Source organism: Gobio gobio (genome assembly GCF_949357685.1).
Source record: "Gobio gobio genome assembly, chromosome: 4".
NCBI lineage: Eukaryota > Metazoa > Chordata > Actinopteri > Cypriniformes > Gobionidae > Gobio > Gobio gobio.
This window is the reverse complement of record NC_137100.1, coordinates 36,753,415-36,778,290: the sequence shown is the minus strand read 5'-3', so window position 1 is coordinate 36,778,290 and position 24,876 is coordinate 36,753,415. Positions and strand designations below refer to the sequence as shown.

The 24,876-nt window shown below is 38.1% G+C and overlaps 2 protein-coding genes across 2 annotated transcripts in view; both read right to left on the bottom strand.

The window, feature by feature from the left end:
* The window catches only part of rxfp2l (relaxin family peptide receptor 2, like), a 36,634-nt gene extending 12,808 nt beyond the window's left edge, over positions 1 to 23,826 (bottom strand). Inside the window, exons 1-11 of the mRNA XM_079813938.1 lie at positions 23,796 to 23,826; positions 16,864 to 16,969; positions 13,050 to 13,121; positions 8,948 to 9,019; positions 8,189 to 8,260; positions 7,679 to 7,750; positions 7,413 to 7,487; positions 5,914 to 5,985; positions 3,393 to 3,464; positions 2,590 to 2,661; positions 2,258 to 2,329 (exon numbers count right to left, since the gene is read on the bottom strand). Coding sequence (XP_079670064.1) covers positions 2,258 to 2,329; positions 2,590 to 2,661; positions 3,393 to 3,464; positions 5,914 to 5,985; positions 7,413 to 7,432 — 308 coding nt within the window. The 5' untranslated portion in view covers positions 7,433 to 7,487; positions 7,679 to 7,750; positions 8,189 to 8,260; ... (2 more) ...; positions 16,864 to 16,969; positions 23,796 to 23,826. The remainder of the gene's footprint in view (positions 1 to 2,257; positions 2,330 to 2,589; positions 2,662 to 3,392; positions 3,465 to 5,913; positions 5,986 to 7,412; positions 7,488 to 7,678; positions 7,751 to 8,188; positions 8,261 to 8,947; positions 9,020 to 13,049; positions 13,122 to 16,863; positions 16,970 to 23,795) is intronic.
* Positions 20,989 to 23,223, bottom strand: LOC307124758 (uncharacterized protein; the record flags this gene model as incomplete). The annotated part of the gene is made up of 2 exons (XM_079814202.1): positions 21,867 to 23,223; positions 20,989 to 21,756 (listed from the first exon to the last, which is right to left on the bottom strand). Exons 1-2 carry the CDS (start codon positions 22,071 to 22,073, stop codon positions 20,989 to 20,991), a joined length of 975 nt encoding a protein of 324 aa, XP_079670328.1. The 5' UTR covers positions 22,074 to 23,223.
* Positions 23,827 to 24,876: the final 1,050 nt, after the last annotated feature.

Below are 24,876 nucleotides of genomic sequence, written 5' to 3'. Positions count from 1 at the left end.
ATTGTCTCCATGTAAACTCTAAAAAGATTGGATTTGTGAAAACGGTGACATCATGCGCATGCGTATTACTTGTTCAGTCTATAGGCGTGTAGTGTTTCTTTACAAAGTGACATTGCCAACTACTAGACTGGCAGCATAACACCGCGTTTTTAATCATTTTCACAGATCATTAAACGGATATTGTTTTGACAACGTTTTTGTCTGAAAAATGCAAAAGAAAAACATTTCCATTTTTAGTACATTGTTGTTGTGCAAACAAACCTTTAAATATTAAGCATTTAGTAAAAAAGTAGCATTATAATATCAATATAGGATACATTATCAAAGGCTAAGAATCTGATTATTTTTTACATTTGCTCTCTGTTCCTTTCTTGACATGATGCATGGAATTGTTCATTTCTGACCCAGCAGGATTCAATGGGGATTGAATTAGTGAGTGGGCTTGTATGAGGATAGAAATATTAGGCCAAGAAGCTGTTCCTGGATCTATGTCCTTTCATAACCTAGAACAACATTCCTATCAACCAATTGCTGGCGTCTGATTATAGATAGGTTATAATTAGGGTTCACATTAAGTTCAAGTTCTATTACCCTTAGAAAAATAAATAAATTAGATTTATTTAATGTCTCTCATAGACAGAAAGCAGATCAAATCAAGAGCAAATGGCAACTTTTGCTTTTGTTTAAATGTCCTGCTGTTTTTCTGCCTAGCTCCTCAAAATCTCATTTGGACTCAAGTAATAAGCGCAAGTAACTTTGTGGGCGGGTCTCGGCGCTGTTGCTATTTTCCCGGCGGGATAAATGGCTCTTGCGCCCGGCACAAATCTAAAATGGGTTGGTCTGAAGTAGCTTCATTATTCATAGGTGTGGTTTGGGCGTAACGTGAATAAACCAATCCGAGAATCATCCAACATTCCCTTTAAAAGCAGGTGCGCAAGTTCCATTATGGATTGCTATTATTATGGCGTATTTACCAGGCGCACGCCAGGAGCGGTTCACAGCCGAGGAGACTGATGTTCTTGTAAGAGCAGTGAAAGACAGAGAAGTGAAGTTGTAATGTTGTACATTATGGTAAAGGTGATTTCACAGTCTTTTTTTTTTCAGTTTTTCAGTTTTTTCAGTTTTTCAGTCGATTTTTTTTCCTGGTTCTTGACGGACAAACCAATTTGTCAGATGTCCTTATATACATATATGTCTTGCCACTATTGGGCAAACAGGTCTTATCCTTAATTATTAGGCTACAATTAGCCTGAATCATTTGTAAGCTAGATTTATGCCTATTTTTTCACATCTTCGTGGCACACCACAATGATTTCCGTCATCTCATGTGTTAATATTTTTTTAGTGTAACAATTTATGATTTGCAAAAATAACTGTTGCATCTGTGTAGGTTACATGAGCAAAGTGTATGCGCGTTGTGCACGCTATACATTATGGTCAAGCATGCGCCCTTAAAATAGTATAATGAACAACGCGCAACGCGCCACTGACTTTAGACTAGGTTTTTTCTGGTCAGTGGCGCAATTGTTTAATGGAACAACAAAATAGCACCAGGGATTGTTTGCGCCGGAACACGCCTCCTTTTTTTGCGCTGAACCGCCCAGGGAGCGCAAGTTCATTCACTAGTTTAGCGACGTGCTTCTGTGGAGGGAAAAGCGCGCTTTGCGCGGGTGCAAAATAGGAATGACACATGCGTCGGTGTACAAAGTCAATTGCGCTGGGTGCAATATAGGGCCCCATGATGTCGATCCATATGTCCTACTTCTGTGAATTACGTGGTGCAGGTCTACAGAGCTCAAACCAGCAGAAGTGTGAAGACGACACTGGGCTGCTTCACTCCAAGACACTGTGTGGAAAATGCCAGGACCTGAACGCTTTCAAATCTGCACGATCTCCAATAAAATAGGCAAAAATGAACCTAAATTCCACCCACATTTTTTGAAACCTTACCCTTAGAATGAAACCCATCATATATTAAAACTTATATGTTTTTGTAACCATTAATGGCTGCCTAATCAGAACCTAAAGAGCTAATTCAATGTGACTGAATTATTAAATATTTAATTATTCTCTGATTAACAGTCTGAGGTCGACCACATGCTGCGATTAATAGTCATGTACCGGATGTGAATTTCATGTAAATATGATGTAGATTTCTATAAACGTTGTGCACACATGATTAAATACAAGTTCTCTCCTAATACACAGCATCAGTATAATAACATAACTAATGTTGTGTTTACTCCTGTTTACTCACAGTGACTGCAGATTCACCAAAGTGTCAAATTGATTGGTGTATATGTGTGCCAGGGGATTGTTGGAGATATTTCTATAACAAACACACACACAAACAAACAGTAAAATAGTTATTGATAAAGCCCATAATATGCTTCTGTGATTCATAAGGCCTGTCACTTTATCCAAAGAGGCTTTCAACCAATCAATGAATCACTGGGCAGATCAGCACAAGTCAATAACACTCAGGTATTGTTCCACTGAGGTACCTCAAGAAAAATATTGTTTAGCTTTTAAGCATAAAGCAAGGAGCTTTAGACAACACAATTTGCAGAAAAAAAGAATGTCTCTCACAGCTGTTTGAGGTTCTGGAGGTTCTGGAACAGAGATGGAGGCAGGTCTTTAATCTGGTTCATAGACACGTCTCTGTAAATCAAATCACAGAAAATTCAGCAGCTCATTTTTCACCTTAATCATTTACAAAATACATAAAACTGGGGGGGAAAATCATTTTGGGATCCCCTAAAATAGAAGCTTTGTTCCTACACTTGTGTTTATCAGGCTGAGATTATTTACACACAGGAGGTTGCTCTCTCTGTCTTTCTCTCTCTGCCTTCAAATCTCTGCAAAGATATGAAAATTGTTCATGCTGCTTTTTTTCCTATTCAAAACAAACGTGACCAGGGCTGTCCAGCTAAAAAAAAAACAAAAAAAAAAGGAAAATGTGCTTCATATACATAACATGTGCTCTATATTCTAAGTCTGCAGAAGCCATACGATAGTGTGGAAAAAAAAAAGAATAAAACTGAACTTGCTGACTCAAAATATTGGCCTCGACCGTAGCTGTCAAATCTCATCTGTGAATGTATACCAACTTCAGCCCATTTCTATATGCTTTTGTTGTATGGGAGATAGTTTTGTAAACATCTCTTTTTTGTGTGTTCCAGGGACGAAAGAAACAACATGAGGGTGAATAAACAAGAATGAGAGAATTTAATTTTTTAGATGAACCCTTAAAATTCACAAATAGTGTCTCTTTGGTTCTCTCTCTGGCGCACACATTTTTATAAGCAATGACCTGAAAATGTATTTTAAAAAATAATCTAGGGGCCACATTGAAATGAATGCCTTCACTTAGCGTGCGCATGTATACTCACAGGTCTATTAATCTTTGCATGTCTGCAAATGTTCCCTCCTCAATGTTGCTAATGTGGTTTCTCCTCAGCGCTCTAAACCAGAAAAGGACACGCATAAGTCTCAAACTTATTCCCCTTTTCACCAAGGCCTTCAGTGCCGCATGATGAAGTCATAAACATCTATATGTAAATCAGAAAGTCTGAAGATCACACTTAAAGGGTTAGTTCACCCAAAAATGAAAATTCTGTCATTAATTACTCACCCTCATGTCGTTGGACACCCGTAAGACCTCCGTTCATATTCGGAACACAAATGAAGATATTTTAGTTGAAAGCTGATGGCTGAGAAAGGCTTCACACAGGCCTCCATTGGCATTCAGTACATTGACACTTCCAAGATCCATGAAAGGCACTTAAAACGTCGTTACAAAGTCTATCTCACCACAGTGGCTCTACAATAATCATACAATGCGACGACAATAGTTTTTGTGCGCAAAAAAAAATCAAAATAACACCTTTATCCAACTTGTTCTTGTCTTCCGTGTGCGCCTCCACGACGCATGCGCGAGAATATGACGTAGCGCCGGTGTTCGGGAATCGATGAAATACACACTTAAGCTCCATTTTGAGCACTACGCCGAGACCTAAAGCACGATCAATGTAGAATCCAACAGCTTAGACACGCGCGTCTTCCTCTGCTCGTAAACAAATCGCTTCTGGGTCATATGTCCGAACGCCGGATCTGCGTCATATTCTCGCGCATGCGTCGTGGAGGCATACACGGAAGTCGAGAACAAGTTGGATAAAGGTGTTATTTTGATTTTTTTTTGCGCACAAAAACTATTGTCGTCGCATTGTATGATTATTGTAGAGCCACTGGTGAGATAGACTTTGTAACGACGTTTTAAGTGCCTTTCATGGATCTTGGAAGTGTCAATGTACTGAATGCCAATGGAGGCCTGTGTGAAGCCTTTCTCAGCCATCAGCTTTCAACTAAAATATCTTCATTTGTGTTCCGAATATGAACGGAGGTCTGACGGGTGTCCAACGACATGAGGGTGAGTAATTAATGACAGAATTTTCATTTTTGGGTGAACTAACCCTTTAAGAACTATCCATATCATTATTCATGCTTCCAGGAACGATCTCAAACATTTTCTATAATGCTTGAGTATACAAGGACAAACTAACAGTCACAGTTTAGGTCTGAAAAGCACTGGATGTATCGAAGACATGAAATATTTATAGTTTTGAAGAAATGTACTCTTCTGTGATAACTCAAACATCTTTGAATTGAGGAATAGAGTGAATGAATGGGATCAGATATCACAACAAACACACTGTCACTTCAGTCGATTCATTAACATCCTGTACAAGTATAAAAGAGAATTCAGTTTCTCAGATGCTAGAATATTAATTAACCCTTCAAGGAAATGTCATCATGGTGTCATCGTGGTTTCTTCAATGATTATATAATCACTTATAGCTCTGTGGAAAATAAATTCCCTTAAAACACATGTTGCACACTCACAGTAGTTTATTTGTCCACTAATGCCAGGCCAGCAGTACATGCATGAAAGGAGAATTATGCAATTTATGTAATATTTTCTTATCCAACACATGTAATTTCACCCACATTTCAGATTATGTAAATCTACTATACTGTACACAATTGCAATCTGTGGTGGAAATTAAATTATTTGGGGGAACTCGTAGTCTCGCTAAAGCTATTTTAACTGAATTAATTATATGTATCTGATTACGCACAGTAAAATAAAATTTGTACACTTTTTGCATAATCTTGATAGGACACACATGGATGGATTTCATAGTTTAAGATTGAAAGTCTGTGGGGTAATACTGCAACATATATAATGAAAAAGCATAAAAAAATTGCAAAAATAAATAATGAAATTGTATTATTTAAATCTGTTAGTTTTAATTAAAAGCAACCCTTGGCCCATAAAAGTGATACCAAAATACAGTAGAAGAGTGAGAGAGAAGCTGTCGTGATGCTGCGTCCCTCAGGACAGAGTGTCCTTCAAATGTCACTGACAGACCAAATCAAAGGCCTTACACCACAGCACCAGATATTTGTGATGCATATCAACATGTACATCTAAAACATGAGTAATTATTGTAATTTATTCATTCCCGATGTCTTTAATCTGCTAAGGTCTTAAATTATTCAGTTCAACCTAAATCTGCATTTATTTGTAAGTGTTTCCAGCCGAGCCGAGAGACTCAGGAGGAGCTTTAGATGAGTCCCACTTCTCTCTCCTTCTCCCACACTCAGCTGTGACAAATAAACAATATATAATATAAATACCCTGGTTCCCACAACACTCATTGAACTGTACATTGTATGTTACTGTGTGTGTGTGTGTGTGTGTGTGTGTGTGTGTGTGTGTGTGTGTGTGTGTGTGTGTGTGTGTGTGTGTGTGTGTGTGTGTGTGTGTGTGTGTGTGTGTGTGTGTGTGTGTGTGTGTGTGTGTGTGTGTGTGTGTGTGTGTGTGTGTGTGTGTGGTTTGTGGATACTCACAAGACGGTGAGAGATGAGCAGTTCTTAAAACTTGATGCCCAGAGAGATGAAATTCTATTACCCTCCATTTCCCTGCAACAATAAACACCTTCAGCTGATCACAGGAGTGTGTAGCGATGGAGTCAAAATGATTAAATATCAAGATTTTGGTTTAGATGGTCCACTTTAGACTTTCATGTTATAAGTAACATGTAGTTTTGAGTCATTAGATTATTGGTAGACTGTAGACGGTTAGGTTATGGTTAGGTGTTAAGGTTCGGGTTAAAATAACATGAGTTAACGTAGTTGCAAAGTTACTTATATTTAGTAGATTATCTGTTGGGGGACCATCGGAATAAATTGTTAGCATAATAGATATTCTACTAATATTCTAATAAAAGTTAGTTGACAAGTAGTTGCAAAGTTACTTAGTTAGTAGATTGTCTAAAGCCATCAAAATGAAGTGTTACCCATATTTGGACACTAAAAAGGGTCATGCTATGAGGAATCAAATTTTTGTTGATTACACTATGAAAATAGACTGTGATTCTCAGAACTCAAAACTTACTTCCCAGTGAAAAAAAGAACATTTACAGAAACAAAGCTGCAAAATTGGCTCGTACTTCTACAATTAACTGACCCACTTATCGCCCACATTTGAGCATCAACAAAGTCGGAAAGCCTGAAAGCCAGATAGTATTACTCCTAGCACCAGAGAAACCAGTGATAAGAGTAACCCGTAGGAACGTCTAATAAGTCAAATAAGGCAAAGTGTCCACAAACACTTTTCTCAGAGCCATTTTTTATATTATTCTTAAACAACTGGATATTTTAGTGAATGAATGAATGAAAGAATGAATGAGGCATTTATATAGCGCTTTTATATGTACTACTGTACACCCAAAGCACTTTACAATCATATCAGGGGATCTCTCCTCAACCACCACCAGTGTACAGCTGCGCCAGTGCGCTCACCACACACCGGCTATAGGTAGAGAGGAGAGAGGGTGATAGAGCCAATTCAGTGGATGGGGATTATTAGGAGGCTATGATTGGTAAGGGCCAATAGAGGGAATTTGGCCAGGACAACGGGTTTCACCCCTACTCTTTACAAGAAGTGCCATGGGATTTTTAATGAGCACATTGAGTAACATCTCATCCGAAGGAAGGTGCTTGTTACAGTACAGTGTCCCTGTCACTATACTGGGGTGTTAGGACCCACACAGAACACAGGGTGAGCACCCCTTCATCGCCTCACTAACACCTCTGGATGTATAATGTCAGATTCCCTCAAGTTCATATAGATACCAGAGTAGAGTAGTTCATCACAATACTTATAACCATGGTCCACTAACGTTTGACAGCCAGAAAGTTTCCAAATACAATAACTGCACATTTGTTTTTTTAAACATATTTCTGTAAAATTATTTTACTTAATATACTGCATATATGTAAATACTTCATGGATCCACTTTATTTAAGATGTAATGTGCAATGCAAGTGTCATGCTTATAACTCACAACCAGTTCAGACGGGGCATCTCAAGGCAAATCGAGGTTTTAGGAAACTGTTCGACTGAGTTATTTAATAAAGACCTGAAAAAAACATACATGCGCACTTGAGCTATACAACACTATCAACAGAGAAATCTGTTTACAATAAATCAAAAACATTTGACAGGCATCATTTTTCTATTTATCCTCCTCTATTGAAGGTCTATGCACAATATACTGTGGATTAATCTATTTGATCTATCTGTCACTGTGAATTAGAAGGTTACTCTTACAGGAAAAATAATGATTTCAGGCCTTCAAAGGACTTCTGACGCAGAGATGATATTCTGTTCTCATCCAGAATCCTACAGATGCAGACAAACACAGATATATTCAAAAGAGTGACCCTGAAAATCATTTGAACTTCATCTGAAATAAAAACCTTTGCAGAAACCCCAAATCTTTTGAGGAGAGCATGTTGAAGCTCTTTGCTTGGTAATGAGAGCAGGTCAGACTCAAAGTCTCAATCTGAACCCTGATAGATTCCTTTAAATGATTCTGCATTTCATTCTCACAGAGAACAAACACAATCCATCAATTATGCCTGATTGACAAAGAGGAGGGAAAAAAGCAAACAGCAAAAAAGAAAAGGAGACAGCGTAAGAAACAGACAGAAACAAGAAGAATGAGACGAATAAAGTGAGAGATAAATTGAATCGCACCAATTGAATCGCACCTATCATCTCATTTCATCCACCCATGTGAGTGTGTAGGTGTGTAGGTGTCTGTGTTTTTGTACTTACAGCCACTCCAGAGAGCTGAGGTCACTAAATAGTCCTGCTTTCAGAGACGCAATCCTGTTTTGAGTCAAAAAACTGAAGAAGAAAAAAAGTAATAGAGAGAGAGAGAGAGAGAGAGAGAGAGAATGAGAATGAGAAGGAGGAGTACACATTAACAGAGGTCAGATATTTAAATGGGTTTTGTTAAATTGTGTCAATACAAAAGGCCATCTGCTGTATAACCATCACAGCTTTTCCTGCCGCCTCGTCAGTGATTTCCGTCCTTCCGTCTCTCTCTCTCTCTCTCTCTCTCTCTCTCTCTCCCTCTCTTTCCCTCTCTCTCTCTCTTGCTGGCTGATTAGTCTTAGCATAATGTTAATTAGATCCACAGTTATATGTATGAAAGCAGGCATCTGATAGTAAGAGCCCATGCAGGTAAACTGAAGCATAAAAGAAAACACAAAAGTATCAGGATGCATTAAAATTCATTCTTTGATCATGGATCTGTTCTGCCTGAATCAATCCTCCATCCTGATTGTAACATCCTTCTCCTTCTTTCTCTTTTACATGGATGAATGGTTGGATGGATGATGAAAGCCTCAGACTGACTAATGGGAAGAAAGGGATGGAGAACTCACAATTACATTATCATAGACATACAGTGATGTACAGTTACACATTAATAAAAACAGGAGCTCTGGGAAGGATCAATACATGATGTGACATTGATATGATTTTGCAGAGTCAAACACATAGTGAACTGTTCATTCACACATAACTCACAGTTTACGCAAAGAGATCAGTCCTGAAAATGCTTTCTTGGAGATCGTTTCTATACTGTTACTTTCCAAATGTCTGCAGACAGAGAAAGAGAGAGAGAGAATATTTACAGTTTGAGTCCTTGCTGTAGGTGCACTCCGTATATTTTGCTTCATTAAAAAGTTATACCCCTAAAGAAATAAACAATTGTGGCATCCTGCGGCCAGATATTTTTGTCTAAACTTTTTGCGTAATCTATAAGTGGTTGCCATGTGCCTGGCAACCAATTCAACTCTATGCTTGTTTCATAATTCTCATTGTACTTCAGGATTCTTCTCGCTTAATATATACTGTATATATATATTTTTTTTATTTATTATTAAATCAATATTTTATGTCCATTTATTGATTTAATTGCTAAGTAATCATGTAATATATATATATATATATATATATATATATATATATATATATATATATATATATATATATATATATATATATATATATATATATATATATATATATATATATATATATATATAATGATAATAATAATAACAATAATATATATATAAAATGTACACTCAGACAGACTTTACTGCAAATAACCCAGGTAAAAATGTTTTACTATTAAATGCATTAAACATGTTCTTGAGTATCTTTTTAGTACAATACAAATATACAATTAATTATTTTTTAATACATTTAATAGTGTGTCTTTTTCACCTGGAAACCCCTTCAGATTATATAAGACTCCTGTGCTTTGTGGAATCACAAGGGTTTATTTTGAGATAATGATTGGATGAGTCATGATTATATGATATTTACAAATATATACTTTGACAAACATCATTATTATAATACCATTCAAAAGAAAACAATACTTTTATTCAGCAAGGATGCATTAAATTGATCAAAAGTAATATAAATACATTTTTGTTATAAAAGATTTCTGTTTCAAATACATTTTCTTTTGAATGTCCTATTCATCAAAGACTTCTGAAAAAAATGTATCAATGTTTCCACAAATATATCAAGTAGAACAGTTTTATTTATAATAAGAAAAGTTCCTTGAGCACTAAATCAGCATATTATAGTGATTTCTGAGTGTGACACTGAAGACTGCAGTAATGATGCTGAAAATTCAGCATTTTAAAATAGAAAACAGTTCATTTAAATTGTTATAATAGTTCCACAATATACTGTTTATTAAATGAATGATACCTTGGTGAGCATGTAAGACACTTACAAGTGCACGTAAACACCCTTTATCTGAAAACACATTCCCTAAAAATAGCAGTTATTAGATACAAATCTTTCATGCTTACACAATCAATGAACTGACAGAAATGGAATGAAGATCAAAAGCAAACATACTATCAGTTATTAATTTTTTATGGTTGCTTAATTGGTTGCTTGCGGTTTCTTAATTGGTCATTTGTGGGAACAGAAACATTTAAACCCTTCAAAGAGTCTTTTTTGTTTGTTTATATCAAACTATTGGTGGAAAATGATTATCTTTATTATGAAATCTTCTAAACAATGTCTGTCATATATAAAGATACATTGATGAGATGTCTTGTGAAGGCCTTTCTTTGTCTGTCTGAGTGTAAATGTTGCTACACTGTTGAACTTTGATGGACAATAAAAATGTCATCCTGTCTGAACTCTACAAAGAAATATGAGCTTTAAAAACCTCCACTACACTGAATGGGGGAGAGATCTTTTTTTCTTTCTTTTTTTCAGCGAAAGAAAAAGTGTAAAGGAAAGAGGATTCAGAAAAAGAAGGTGCCACTATGTCCATGCAAACATAATCATGCACAAAAGAAGGGTAATTTGTAGGTCATGAAACTGTATTTAGCTTTATATACTCCCTTATCACTGCTACATTATTATTTAGGTGTATGTCATTGTGTCGTTTGCAGCTTTATATACAAATTAGAAATATGATGATTTTATACATTTGTTTTGGATGATTAATATGAGGAAATATAAGCAGTATTCAGAATATTCTGCCATCATAGATCTAATTCTGATGGTAAATTTCTCACGTAGGTAAAACTCATTAGAACACAAATTTTCTTATATGATTTAAATGTTTTGCTAACATCAGTGAGAGTCATGCAATAATTATTATAGTTTTAATTAAAACGCTGCAGAGCCCTATAAAGTAATGTTCCAAATGGCCAATTTTATATGGTAACACTTTATTTGAAGGTCTCATTGATACGTGTAATTACTGTGTAATAATTATTAAGAACATAAACTTTATAGGGTTTGGTTTAGGGTTAGTTGCATTGAATTGCATGCATAATTTACTGTAATTACTAAGTACATGTAATGTGTAACAGGAACACTGTAAAATAAAGTTTTACCTTTTTTACGTGCAATTGGAGTGTTGTTTTGAACCCTTAAAGGGTTCAACAAAATATTTAAATTCTGTCATTAATTACTTGCGTCACTTCATAAAATTGAGTTAAACCACTGGAATATCTTTTTGTGGCTTGAAAGTGGTAGTTGTGTAGGCTGTCAAAGGAGGGACAGAAAGCTCTCATACAGTGGCAAGAAAAAGTATGTGAACCACTTGCAGAATCAATGAAAATGTGAATAATTTTAACTAAATAAAAGAGATCATACAAAATGTATGTTATTTTTTAGTTAGTACTGCCCTGAATAAGATATTTTACATAAAAATGTTTATATTTAGTCCACAAGACCAAAAAAAGAAGCTGAATTTATTCAAATAACCCTTTTCAAAAGTTGATGAACCATTAATTCTCAATACTGTGTGTCGTTCCCTGGATGATCCACCGCTGTTTTTTTTATTTTGAGATGGTTGTTCATGAGTCCCTTGTTTGTCCTGAGCAGTTAAACGGCCCAACGTTCTTCAGAAAAATCAGGTCCTGCACATTCTTCAGTTTTCCAGCATCTTTTTCATATTTGAACCCTCTGCAGCAGGGACTGTATGATTTTAAGATCCATCTTTTCACACTGAGGACAATTGAGGGACTCAAACACAACTACTAAAAAAGGTTGAAACATTCACTGATGCTCCAGAAGGAAACACGAAGCATTAAGAGCTGGGCCTGGGGGGTGAAAACTTTTGAGCAGGATGTCCAAATGTTTCTTATTTTGTTTAAATATATATATATATTTTCATTTAGTACTGCCCTTCAGAAGCAACAGAAGATACTTGCATGTTTCCCAGAAGACAAATTGAGTACAATTTACCTTGAGTTTTCACCCCCTGGCTCTTAATGCGTTGTCTTTCCTTCTGGAGCATCAGTGAATATTTCAACCTTTTTTAGTAGTTGTGTTTGAGTCCCTCAATTGTCCTCAGTGTGAAAAGATGGATCTCAAAATCATACAGTCTCTGCTGGAGAGGGTTCAAATATACAAAAGATCCTGGAAAACTGAAGAATGTGCAGGACCTGAAGGATTTTTTCTGAAGAACATTGGGCAGTACAACTGCTCAAGACAAACAAGGGACTCACGAACAACCATCTCAAAATAAAAATAAAAAACAGCGGTGGATCATCCAGGGAACGACACACGTATTGAGAATTAATGGTTCATCAACTTTTGAACAGGGTTATTTGAATAAATTCATATATTTTTTTGTCATGTGGACTATATGTAAAACATTTTTTTGGGTAAATATCTTATTCAGGACAGTACTAAATAAAAAATAACATGCATTTTGTATGATCTCTTTTATTTAGTTAAAATTATTCACATTTTCCCAGATTCTGCAAGTGGTTCACATACTTTTTCTTGACACTGTATTTCATCAAAAAGATCTTTATTTGTGTTCCGAAGATGAACGAAAGTCTTACGGGTTTGGAACGACATGAGGGTGAGTAATTAATGACAGAACCTTCATTTTTGGGTGAACTAACCCTTTAAGTACATACACACACAAAACCTATTCGGACAGCTCTCTGCTTGGTATTTTAAAGAAAAGGAAAAATGAATCACTGTAAAGCTGTTGTTAATCATCATTCATAAATCATTACTTGAGCTCAAGGCAAGGAGACTCAGACATTTAAAAAGCTTAGAAGAGATAACAGCAAGAGGGATTAGGAAAGGAGAAGATGAGATGAAAGGATGAAGTGTCACTCACAGTCTCTCCAGGTGTCTATAGCGGATGAACAGATCACGAGAGAGAGATTCGATTCTGTTACTGTTCAGCTCTCTGATGGCAGCATGGGAGGAAAAAAACAGTTATTACGTAAGGGATAATCAACAGCTAGCAGTGCATTAAACGATTTTAATGCACGACGTGGAGGCAAAGAACCGCCTGACACGCATTAAAATAGTTTAATGCACTGCTAGTTGTAGATTATCCAATTTATACCATGGTCATTTGCCAGCATTCACAATTTAAAGCTGTTATTGATGTTTGCAGCGCAATATTTGACTGGAAAGGTAAAATTTACAGTTTCGTCAGTTGCGGCTCATAGATGAAGCATTCTGCCCGCTTTCAATCAGACACAGAGATAAAGTAGAGCGTAAGAGTACATTTATTTGAATGAATGAATTATAGCATTTATTTTAATTAATTATGGAGGGAGAGAAAGAGAGAGAGAGAGAGAGAGAGAGAGAGAGATGTATACCTCTCTCTCTCTCTCTCTATTAACAACGAAGCTACATGAGTTTAAAGACACAGTATGTAAGTTTTGCTGCTAGAGGTCGCTTATTCAAATCAAAGACATAGCTTGATGATGCTGTGAATGAGCGTGGAATCATGGGAGTTGTAGTCTTGACTCTTCACCTCCACAGCCAATGGAAAGGAAACCGATGGACTCTGGCAGAAATCATGTTCATGAATGAGCAAATGTATTAAAGTTTTATTAACGTTACGGTGGTATGAAGCAGATAGCCCTGAGAGCCCTTGGGAGCAAAGGCTAATGAGAAGGACCTGTGTGAAACTGAGCTTTTATTATGCTTATGCTGCAGTTGGCTACTTCCGCTCTTTTTGTTGCGGATATGAGGTAACGCAGCACTGTTTTACATGGTTAAAACAGTCATACTAAATACATTTAAGTGTGTTTAAAGTTATGTTACAACGTTACTCTGTGCGTTCGCTCGGTGGCTGAGAGACTTGTTGCAATTTGCAATAATCTAGATCGATATTAGAATATCCTATTGAAGGGGTGGTAAAACACATTCTTTCGAAGGCTTGATTGTGTTTGTGGGGTGCACTGTGACATGTGTTCATGCTTCGTTTTTAAAAAATTTCATTATTTTTCATATATTTGACCTTTATTCTACACTGCTCTGTCCCTCCTTGTAAAAACGGTCTGATGGTTTCCGGGTTCTATGAAACCAGTCCCTCAAAAATACGCGATGGGCTCAGATTGGTTAGCTGGCCCAGTGTGTTGTGATTCGCTAACCGCCTAGTGCACGTTTTGTCGGAAACGCCACGCCCCTTTACCGGTAGACTGTGCTGTGGGTAGTATTAGAAACAATGGCGTCAATAAAACCATACCAATATGAGCCCAAATCAGACCCAGACAATTTTAGTGAAGATGATCGAGCAGAACCTGTTCAGTCCTCAAGAGTACAGACTGCGGATCTATAATGATCGCTACTGAATGGCACTGTTACTTTTGTATTTTTAGAATGATTATAGCCAAATATCTGTCGCAAAAACTATTAAGCCAAAACGAACACTAAACATTGGCTTTAATAGTAGCCAAATCAAACACAGAACCATGTTTACCATGCCTGTAGATAAACAATACATAAAAGCTCTAATCAAAGAATAATTTACACTAATGCCAAGTTCGCTGTTGAGATTTAATAAAAGTTTGTAACATTAGGTGTTTGTCAGATAACGTTAAGTATGAATGAGCATTTAACAAACAGGTTTGCAGAGCCAAACAGCGTTGTCATCTGTGTACTTCCTTCTACAACGTACAATTAACAATACAAACTATTACAGGAAAACACATTGACGAAAAATAAATCATACTTACACGTTGTGGCCCGTAAAAAGCTCCTGTTTTTAAATCCATCTTTCAGGACAAGCCGTTGTGCGAATCCTGCATTGAACTCGTGAAGATTGTGGAAGCTTTCCTCCGTGAAATGTGCAGCGGGAGCCGTGCGCGGCCGTTGTGCATTGACACTGGCAGCGTTCGTCTCGCGCAGCTGAACCGCGGCTTGTGTATTGCAAATACAGACGAATATTGTCCATTATGTCACATTTTACGGTCTTCTCCTCCGACCCCTGTCTGTCTTGTGCTTTGATTTATGATGGGCAGCATACCTATATCTGCTGCAAATGCGACCTTTTCCCCACTGTCTCATACACACATGCATATAACATGTTGTATGTTAAACGCACTGCAATGCACCTCCGTCCCTAGGAAGGCTGAACAAAGTGGACCTGCAATCCGGATGAAAATAACAGCATTTCGTCGGCATTGCGGCAACAACACTCCAGCCTAACTATACCACAACAAAGCTTCCCCGCAGCGAAACAAAATGGCCTCGCCCCCCCTTATTTAATATTCTCGGAGGAGGGGTTTATGTAAATATTGGGGCTGGTGATGTCAGCAACCCTGGAGGAATGTCTTTGCAGATGTTGTTTATGCTCAAACAGCAACATTACACACTAGCTAAAGTTAGAAAAGTGAAATCGTGGTTTACCACCCCTTTAATAAAAACAGGGTGACTAAATGGCTTACTAAATGACATGCAATTCGTTTTAATTGTATGATGGAGAAAGCTCTCTCTGATTATGCTATGTTAGCCACCTGACCAAATAGTCTCTCTGAGGCATAGTAAAAACATTACTCGCGGTGAATCAAGAAAACAAGCGATTTAAACAAGAAGACTAATCGTGTTGCGCAATGATTCATTTTCTGTTGATATATTATCCAAACACTTGCTCACCAGTCTAATAAAATACATACTTTATTAAAGCGTCTTTGGTGTTTCCATGGTTTCTACGAAAATGAAGGGTAGCGTGGATATGACATCATTGACAGGCGACGCAAGGACATGGTCGGCAACACCGGTTAAAATAGCGGATTTCTCTGGATTTAAACATTATTGGAAACGTTTGGGATAATGTAAGTACACAAGTCAACAAAATATATAACTTTGTTCTAGTGGTACCATTCGCATTTTAAATCTTACATATTGTGCCTTTATTTACTTCAAAATAACGATGTTACCCCTTTGATGCTGAGAAATATAATGTAGAGATTCAGTATCAATGCTATTTTATTACGTTTCTGTGCTCCTGAATGTTTTTGTGTGAATGCAGCGTGATCTCTTCTCTGTGTGCGAGTATTGTATGTGTATGCGCGCTTCAATTAAAACAGCGCATTAATATAGAATTGTGATTCAACTCTTGGAACAACCTGTGCATTAAACGGTTTTATTGCACACCTTCCAGCTAATCAGAATCAAGTATTCAGACAAACCATGGTATAAATATAGTGATTTGCATCTTGTTCCCAGCTTAAGGGGGGTTGCTGGTCCTAGTGGGTTTTGCTGGTAAGCCAGCTTACCTTCCATAATGACCAGTACCTGACAAGTCCTGTCTTTTATTCACCATTAAATCAAAATTGACCATTGTATTTATTTTTTTATGGAATATTGCAGTATTTTTATTTTTTTATAAATGTTTTCTCAGAGCACATACATTTTTTTTTTTTTAAACACGTGCTCTCATAATCTTTAATCAAAATGACAATATCTCTTTTCTGATGACATGTTTACTGCTGTGAGGGCAGGGCAACCTGTCACTCACATCAGATGACAGCAATAGCGAACGATAACGATCAATTCCTGATGGAACAGTCCTGCCCTAATTAATTTTTTTTACAATAGGAAAGAAAAGACTATCGCAACTTCAGTTTCATGCAGATTGTACTGTATAATAGAGGTGAGGGTCTCTTGCTCTCTGTTGGTGTTATACTTACAGTGCAGTTACATTAGATGACACAGCAGGTACATGTAGGAGGTTTTTGCCATTACAGTTCACCTTCCGACCCTCACAATGACACACATCTGGATAGACATCTAACACTGAAAACACACACACACACAAACCATTAAAAACCCACAGGAATACTAATTATTGAAAATAAATGCTGTATAGTACTATTTGCAAAAGCAAGAATTTCCATATTAATAATGAATATTGGCCAGGCAATTTCCTTTCCTTTTAGATAAGAATGGTAATGTGTACTTGTAAAGGTAGTAAGTGTATAATTAGAATCCATTGACAGTCTGTCTGTCTGTCTGTGTGTGTGTGTGTGTGTGTGTGTGTGTGTGTGTGTGTGTGTGTGTGTGTGTGTGTGTGTGTGTGTGTGTGTGTGTGTGTGTGTGTGTGTGTGTGTGTGTGTGTGTGTGTGTGTGTGTGTGTGTGTGTGTGTGTGTGTGTGTGTGTGTGTGTGTGTGTGTGTGTGTGTGTGTGTGTGTGTTTCATGAGACAGGCAATAATGGTTATTCTGCAGGGACTTTACTGATGGATATTGACTTTATACTTCAAAATATATATGACTTCATGAAAGAGAAAAAGAGACAGATTACCATATGTCTTCCCCAATAGATAACTCCTGCCATTATCATGATAAAACACACTTTTGTAGTCTCAAACCCCCTCAAACCCCTTTTGTGTTTCCCATTAGTGAATAAAATCTGTGCTTCAGTTCTTTTCATGCCTTGTTCAATCAATTTAAAACAGCAGGGCATCACAACCATGACCATTTGAAAGCTTTTGTTTCCTAGTTAAATACAACCTGATCTCACAGAATTCCATGAAATGAACACGGGCCCCTTAATTCAAAATCCGTGGCAGTTTCACGGCATCGCCAAAAAATTCTGTGATGGGTCCACGGAATTGATGCCTATATGTAAGTCAATGACAGTATACAGACGCGTTGGGCATGGTTATCATCATGAAACTATGATTTTTGCCATTATGACATGTGATTCTCGATTTAATCAGCCAGCATCATTTTATTTATCATTATTTTTTTTATTTATTTTTTTACAGTATTTAGAGACGTTTTGAACATGTAAACCCAATCCCTTCCCTAAACCTACCCATTTGTGTATTATAAAAAACAGGATTTAACAGGCAGATACGACTGCAGGCACAATTTATTCAAAAAGTACAAATATTCCAAGTGTTCCGAGGCCAAACGATTAATTTGTATGAAGAAAATCCCCAAAAGCGATCAGCAGCGTCGAGTCCATCCGCCAAAGATCAAAAACACATTTCAAATTTTACCGCCGGAAGAAACGTTACGTCAGCTTTGACAGCATTGGCTGTCGTATGTCTCGTGACCAATTGCGTCATTAAGTCGGCTTTGATTGTAAAATGCCATTGGCTCTCGTGTGTCTCGTGACAGATTGCGTCATGCTAAAGAGTCGTGTGTATTATTTGAATGAGATATGAATGAGTGTGTTGTGTTCTTTACATGAAGACATCGTGTGACTTCAGAAGACTTGGAATGCAACATGAGTTAATACTTTTATGCTGTTTTTGGTCAGTTTTTGCAATAAATACCTGTGACTGTACTTGTATTTGCCTGTTATGTGTTTTATATTGTTGAGAGTGGGTAAGTTTAGGGTAGGAGTGGAGTTAGTTGCTCCAAATAGGGATGAAACGGTATGGAAATTTAACATCACGATTATAGTGACCCAAATTATCACGGTTATCAATATTATCACGGTTTTGTTCAAATGAGATGAAAGTATTCAAAAAGAACAGATGCACACACTTAAAACATTTCAACAAGTTTGATATTTGATATTTGAAATTCAACAAACAACAAATAACTAAAGCAGCTCGATGCACTTTTTTAAGCTAGATTCTGTGGGATTTCCTTCCTTAATGGCCGTCGTCAATAGCAACGCATAATGCATAAATAATAATAATTTGTCGTAAAAATATAATCTCTAATATTGTCTAATATTGTAAATATATTCTCAGGCAATATTTCGCATCAGTGTTCAGCAATGATGCATTTAAATCTAGCATGTTTTGTGTTAGAGCCCAAACAGTATCCAAGTGAAATAATGCATATCCATATTTCCATATGATTTGACAGTTTATTTTATTAAATATCAAAATGTGTGCATCATACCTGACACCTAAATGATCACTTTACAGTCAGTTTTATGACTGTCATTATTTTCAAATGCTATTAAAGTTTGAAACGTGTATAACGTTACCAATGTTGTGTGTAACTTTAGAGACGGTTCCTAAATTCGCCAGCATTATGCCAGTCATATCAGATGCGCTGTGGTTCTGCTGTGTTTGTTTAAACTATTTTCGCTGCTGAAATAGAACAAAAACAGTCATCCACTCTATGATGAGTGAATCTCCTGCATACATCGCACGTTTAAATCTGCTCTGAGTGTAGATTACAGCAAGAGAGAGAGCGGCGCGAATAGCCTGGGAAAACCCAGACAACTTCCGGCAAATTTGAGAATGGTCTGGTTTTAACCAGGCTACGGCGCAAACATAACTCCGGCTAATCTGAACGCCTCTGATTATGAGACATTGCATTCATAAACTCAATATAAACACGTGTGAGTGGTTTTAATGCGCAACGCGATTATAACAGACGGCTTTTGAGAAGACTATAATAAGTTCAACAGCCAGAGTGACTAGTGTGCAGCCGAAATAACGTTACACGTTATTTTTTTTACAGTCTATACGTTACACCCGCAAATGCCGGTTGTTAATGTCAAGCCCTGATTATTATCCCTTAAAATGTCACCCTAGTCTTGTCTGAATTTGTTCGTTTGCTTCACGTTATAATTTGCCAGACGTAGTTTTGGTATTGAGGTCAAATGGCGCTTTTCCACTGCACGGTACGGCTCAGTATGGTTCGGTATGGTTCGCTTTGGCGCTTTTTCCACTGCATGGTACGGCTCGGTACAGCTCGCTTAAACAGTACCACCTCGGTTGGGGTTCCAAGCATGCAGTACCGATACTAAAATGTGACGTGTAAACACTGCAGATCACTGATTGGTCAGAGAGTATCGTCACTACTAGCGTCATTGGATTTGCGACACCAACCTGCTAGCAGTAACAGCCAGGCAGTATCGTTGGCACGACTTGAGAGGAAAACTTGTTTAAAAAAACTAAAAATATGGCTGAATCTTGGTCGGTAGATGAGGTGCAGACGTTCCTCTCGTTGGTAGCCGAGGAGCGAGGACATTTAAACAGTGTAGGGACAAGTTAAAAAAACTTAAAAGCGATTACAGAACCATAAAGGACCACAACAGCCGGAGTGGTTCAAACAGAAGAAATTGGAAGTGGTTTGACCAAATGGACGCTATCTATGGGAGTAGACAGGCGAGTAATGGACGGCTGGGTGCTCTGGACTCAGCCACGGCGTTGATGGAGAACATGATGGAGGATGGTACGTTGTGTTATGTTAACATTCACCATCTACTTAAAAGCTTACTGTTTACATCTATACCTATTTAATTGTTATTTTTGTTTATGGTCAGTGGTATTCTGGATTTGCTAGTTTGTTCTATGGTGTGGTAATTTGTGCATTAATTTTTTTTGTACCCATATTTTGTTTTTGTTTCAGATGCTTTGTCTACGGTTGATTCGTTAGCACTTTCTCCATGCTCTGAAGCCTCAACTTCGGTTGCAGCAGTGACGCCACCAGCACAATCACCAACACCAGCAAACTCCAGCAACAGTACGACACCGGAGCGCATGGTCTCAGGTATGAAATGAGTAAAACACTCACGTTTGCAAATCATAAATCTTGAGTAATGATGATTTGAATGACAGAAATAATATATAGCATGTATTGGCAGCATTAGATATATCACAAAATGTGTGTGTGTGTGTGTGTGTGTGTGTATATACTTATATATAAAACTAAAACTATTAGGGCTGCGCAATATATCAAAATATCGCAATATGCATATCGCAAGGGTACGCAATATCTGAATGATTATAATAGACTACTTCAACATTGTGAAAAGTGTACGTTTTAGGTTTATACATATGTATGTATGTATGTATGTATGTATGTATGTATATATGTGTATATATGTATGTATTGTCACGGGTGAGAAATCACACAACAAGGTTGCTCGTGAAAGTGAACCCCGGAGGGTGGATTTATTGTGAGTACTTTGGGGAATAGGTGCAAACGGTGAAACAAAGGTGCGTGCTGTCGTCGTGGCTGGTGTTCCTGTGAAGTCCTCGTGCTCGTGAAGGTGGGTGTCCAGGCGTGCTCAATCGGGCTGTCGGTCACTCGCTGCCAGAAAAGTCCCTTTCCATCCACAACACCTTGAAGGATGATGGAGTGCCAGCCTTTACGGTTGAAATAGTCACAGTGATAGTCCTGTGGTGCTATGATGGGTATGTGTGATCCATCAATAGCACCAATACACTGTGGGAGCCCCCACCTGTTCTCAATGTAGGCAGCCATTTCTTGAAACTTCTCCTGATCTGGAAAACGAATTTGTTCTGGTACCAGCAAAGTCTCTGCTGCAGCACAGAACTCCTGGACACATCGACAAACAGTTGTTATGCTTGCTCCAAAAAGATGGCCAACACTTCTGTACTCAGAACCGGTTGCGAGCTTCCACAGTGCGATGGCTACTCTCTTCTTTAGAGGTACACAAACACGAAAGTTTGTGTCCCGTCTTTCCATCGCTGGACGCACTTTGTTGCACAAGTAGACAAACGTTTCTTCTGACATTCTAAAGTTCTCCAGCCATTGAGTGTTTGTAAAACCGGGAACAATCACATCCCACCACTCAGAAGCTCGGTTAAATGTCCAAACAGATGGTCTGTTGCGGCGACGTTGCAAAATATGAAGGATCTGAAATACACAGAATACGCATTTTAAAACATAATTTTGCCAGCCAAGTTCATTATATGTTTTCGTGACAGTGATATAGCGATTGAGACCGTGGTGCAAGATTAGCTTACCCTCGTGCGCCGTCGAGCAAGCCTATCGTCGAATGCGCTTTGTTGTAGGAGTTCCCATACTCTCTTAGTTTTTTTTTCAGTATTTTGTTTTGCTGCCATCAGCCTCCTTTGAAACAAACTTTTTCGTTGTGCGGTGAAAAACATCCACATGCCGAGAATCAAGAACACCATTCCTTCGATAGGCTCCATTGCTCCGGTTTTGCACATTTGATTTTGTGTCGCGTTTACGATGATGTCGTGGCAGTAGAGGAGGCGCAACTACAACGTAATCCCACCCACTTGAAGCGGTGCTACTGCAGTGGAAAAGCAACCGAGCCGAGCTGAGACGTGCAGTGCCGAGTCAAGTCGAACCGTACCAAGCTGTACCACGCAGTGGAAAAGAGCCAAAAGTCCACTTGCCTTGCGTTTGTAGTTTTGAAGTGTTTCCCCCTATTACAGCGACTTTCCTCTGGCATGTTCTGCAGACAGGGTGACCATCTTCGATTAAGTTTCCCTCAGGACTTTTGTAAAAGCCAAAATATGACCACACCTCAGATTTGGTCCTTTTAGAGGCTGAACAATCCCCGGAGTGCTGTCACTGCCTTCTGCCATTTCTTCTCATTCAAAAACAGCGCTGCGCTTGCACCAGACTGACGCTGACTGGCCAAGATTTACCGCGAGTTTTCACAATCATGATAATCACACGCGGTTTTAATGATAATTAAATTTTATACGATATTACTAACCGTCACTAAATTTTATCGTGGTTTATCGTGAAACCGGTAATCGTTTCATCCCTAGCTCCAAAATATAAAAGTAGCCTATAAATATTCTTAAAATCATTTCTACTTTTTACTGTCATTGACTTGCATAGGAATCACTTCTGTTGACCCATCACAGAATTTTCGGCGATTCCGTGAAACTGCCACGGATTTTGAGTTAAGGGGCCCGTGTTCATTTCACGGAATTCCTTTCGGTAAACCCCTCCCATCAAACGCCGATGAGCCAATGGCAGTTGAGTATCAGTTGCGCTGGGACCAGAACTCGGACATCTTTAGGTTTCAGCGCCATAGAGAAACACCTGAAGAGAGCACACGTCACGCCTCTCTTCATCAGTCTGCACTGGCTACCAATAGCCGCTCGCATTAAATTCAAGGCACTGGTGCTCGCCTTCAAAAAATCCACTGGCTCTGCACCAATATACCTAAACTCGCTTGTTCAGACTTACACACCCTCCAGGAACTTGCGTTCTGCCAGTGAACGACGCCTTGTGGTGCCATACCAGAGAGGCATGAAATCGCTGTCACTGAGCTTTTCCTGGACCGTTCCCACCTGGTGGAATGACCTGCCTATCTCAATTCTGCGGCCGAGTCTGTAGCCATTTTCAAAAAACGTCTAAAGACACATCTTTTCCAGCAACACCTGACCGATCGAGAATAGCACTTATTATTCTATTCATTGTCTGTCTGTCTAATTTATTTATTTAAAAAAAAAACACATTCTGTTCTGTGCTAGATTAACTGAGACTTGTTACAGCACTTGCATATTGTTGATAGTGTTGCCCTTGACTGCTCTAGCTGCTTCTATTGCCCTCATTTGTAAGCCGCTTTGGATAAAAGCGTCTGCTAAATGACTAAATGTACATGTAAATGTATTGGGAAATCCGAAGCTCTCATCGGTTTGATGGTGTTTATGCTACAAAAATGGTAAACGTCGTGCCTGAGGTACTGCAACACTGATTCCAGGGATCCTGAGAGGATTTTCTGGTTGTCATACTCTAATTTCTATTAAAGTTAGTAATTCCCCCATTTCCCTGCTAACGTACAAACCGACTAACTATAACTAACTGTTCTCATGCAACGGTGTAACTTAGGTCAGAAACACGAAGGTCTACATTTCAGTGCATCTCTCCATATTAAACTGATTAAATGTGAATTTATGTAATCTTACCCTGAGGGACATGAACAGTGTTGATCCTGGATGTTATCATCTGCGATCGTAACAAGAGGCTTCTCCCGTTTGCATTGAGATCTGTAAACCATCGCTTCCAAATTAATCTCTCACCATATTTATTTTTTTCCCATTTTATTTCTCTGCGTTTAGATATGTTTAAAGGTCTGCATTATCTGTCTTATAAGGAGGACTCCTATTTTGATGGGTATTATAGTCTACATGTAACGTTAGTGAAAGGGAGAGCTCGCACGCAGTTTATCGTAGTACAAAGTTCACCAGTTATCAGTTAAAGGAACTGTATGTAAGAAATGTATTTCAATTAATCATAAAATGGCCCTGATATGTCACTAGACATTAAGAAATCATGTTAATTTCAAATACTTATATCACTGACAACGGTTGTCCGGCCAAGATATTGTCATTTTAAAAGTGAAGTTGCAGCCCTCAACTGATGTTGATGTTGACATGTTGTGTTTTGGCCTGAAGCGCCACCCTCCGCCTATCTACCAATCACGAAGTCAGTAGTGTTTCTGCATTCGGGTTGGCAGCTCTGCTCTAGTTACCAAAGCTGCAGCTACAAACTTTTTGGATAAACAATGTCTAATTTTACGAAACCTAAACGACCTCGTTATGAATCAGAAAAACGTTGTGACAGTGTCCGAAATAAAACAAGGATTTGTATAGGAGATGCCTTTGAAAGATGGAGACGGCTGAAAACGGAGAATAATTTGAAGACTGATGCCAACGTTGCTAATTTTCTCCTGGACAGGTAAGGTTAATCTATGTTTGGCTAACTTGTACTTAATGTAAATGGATATTTCAAATATTCATGACAGTCGAACAAAGTTCGCATGTTAGTGCAAAGTAACGTAGCGCAGATGGAGGAGGTGGGTCATTGAATTGAAAAGGTAACGTTAAGGAATTGTTTGGTAAATAAAAACGGCGAGTCGTCATTGCTAACATTAGTAATGCATTATCAGAGCCCGTTTCTCTGTCATTATGCTGGGACGCTGAGGAAAACAACATTAGCACGCCTATTATGGCAATGTGAAAACGTATTTGAGACTGTAGCCTAACG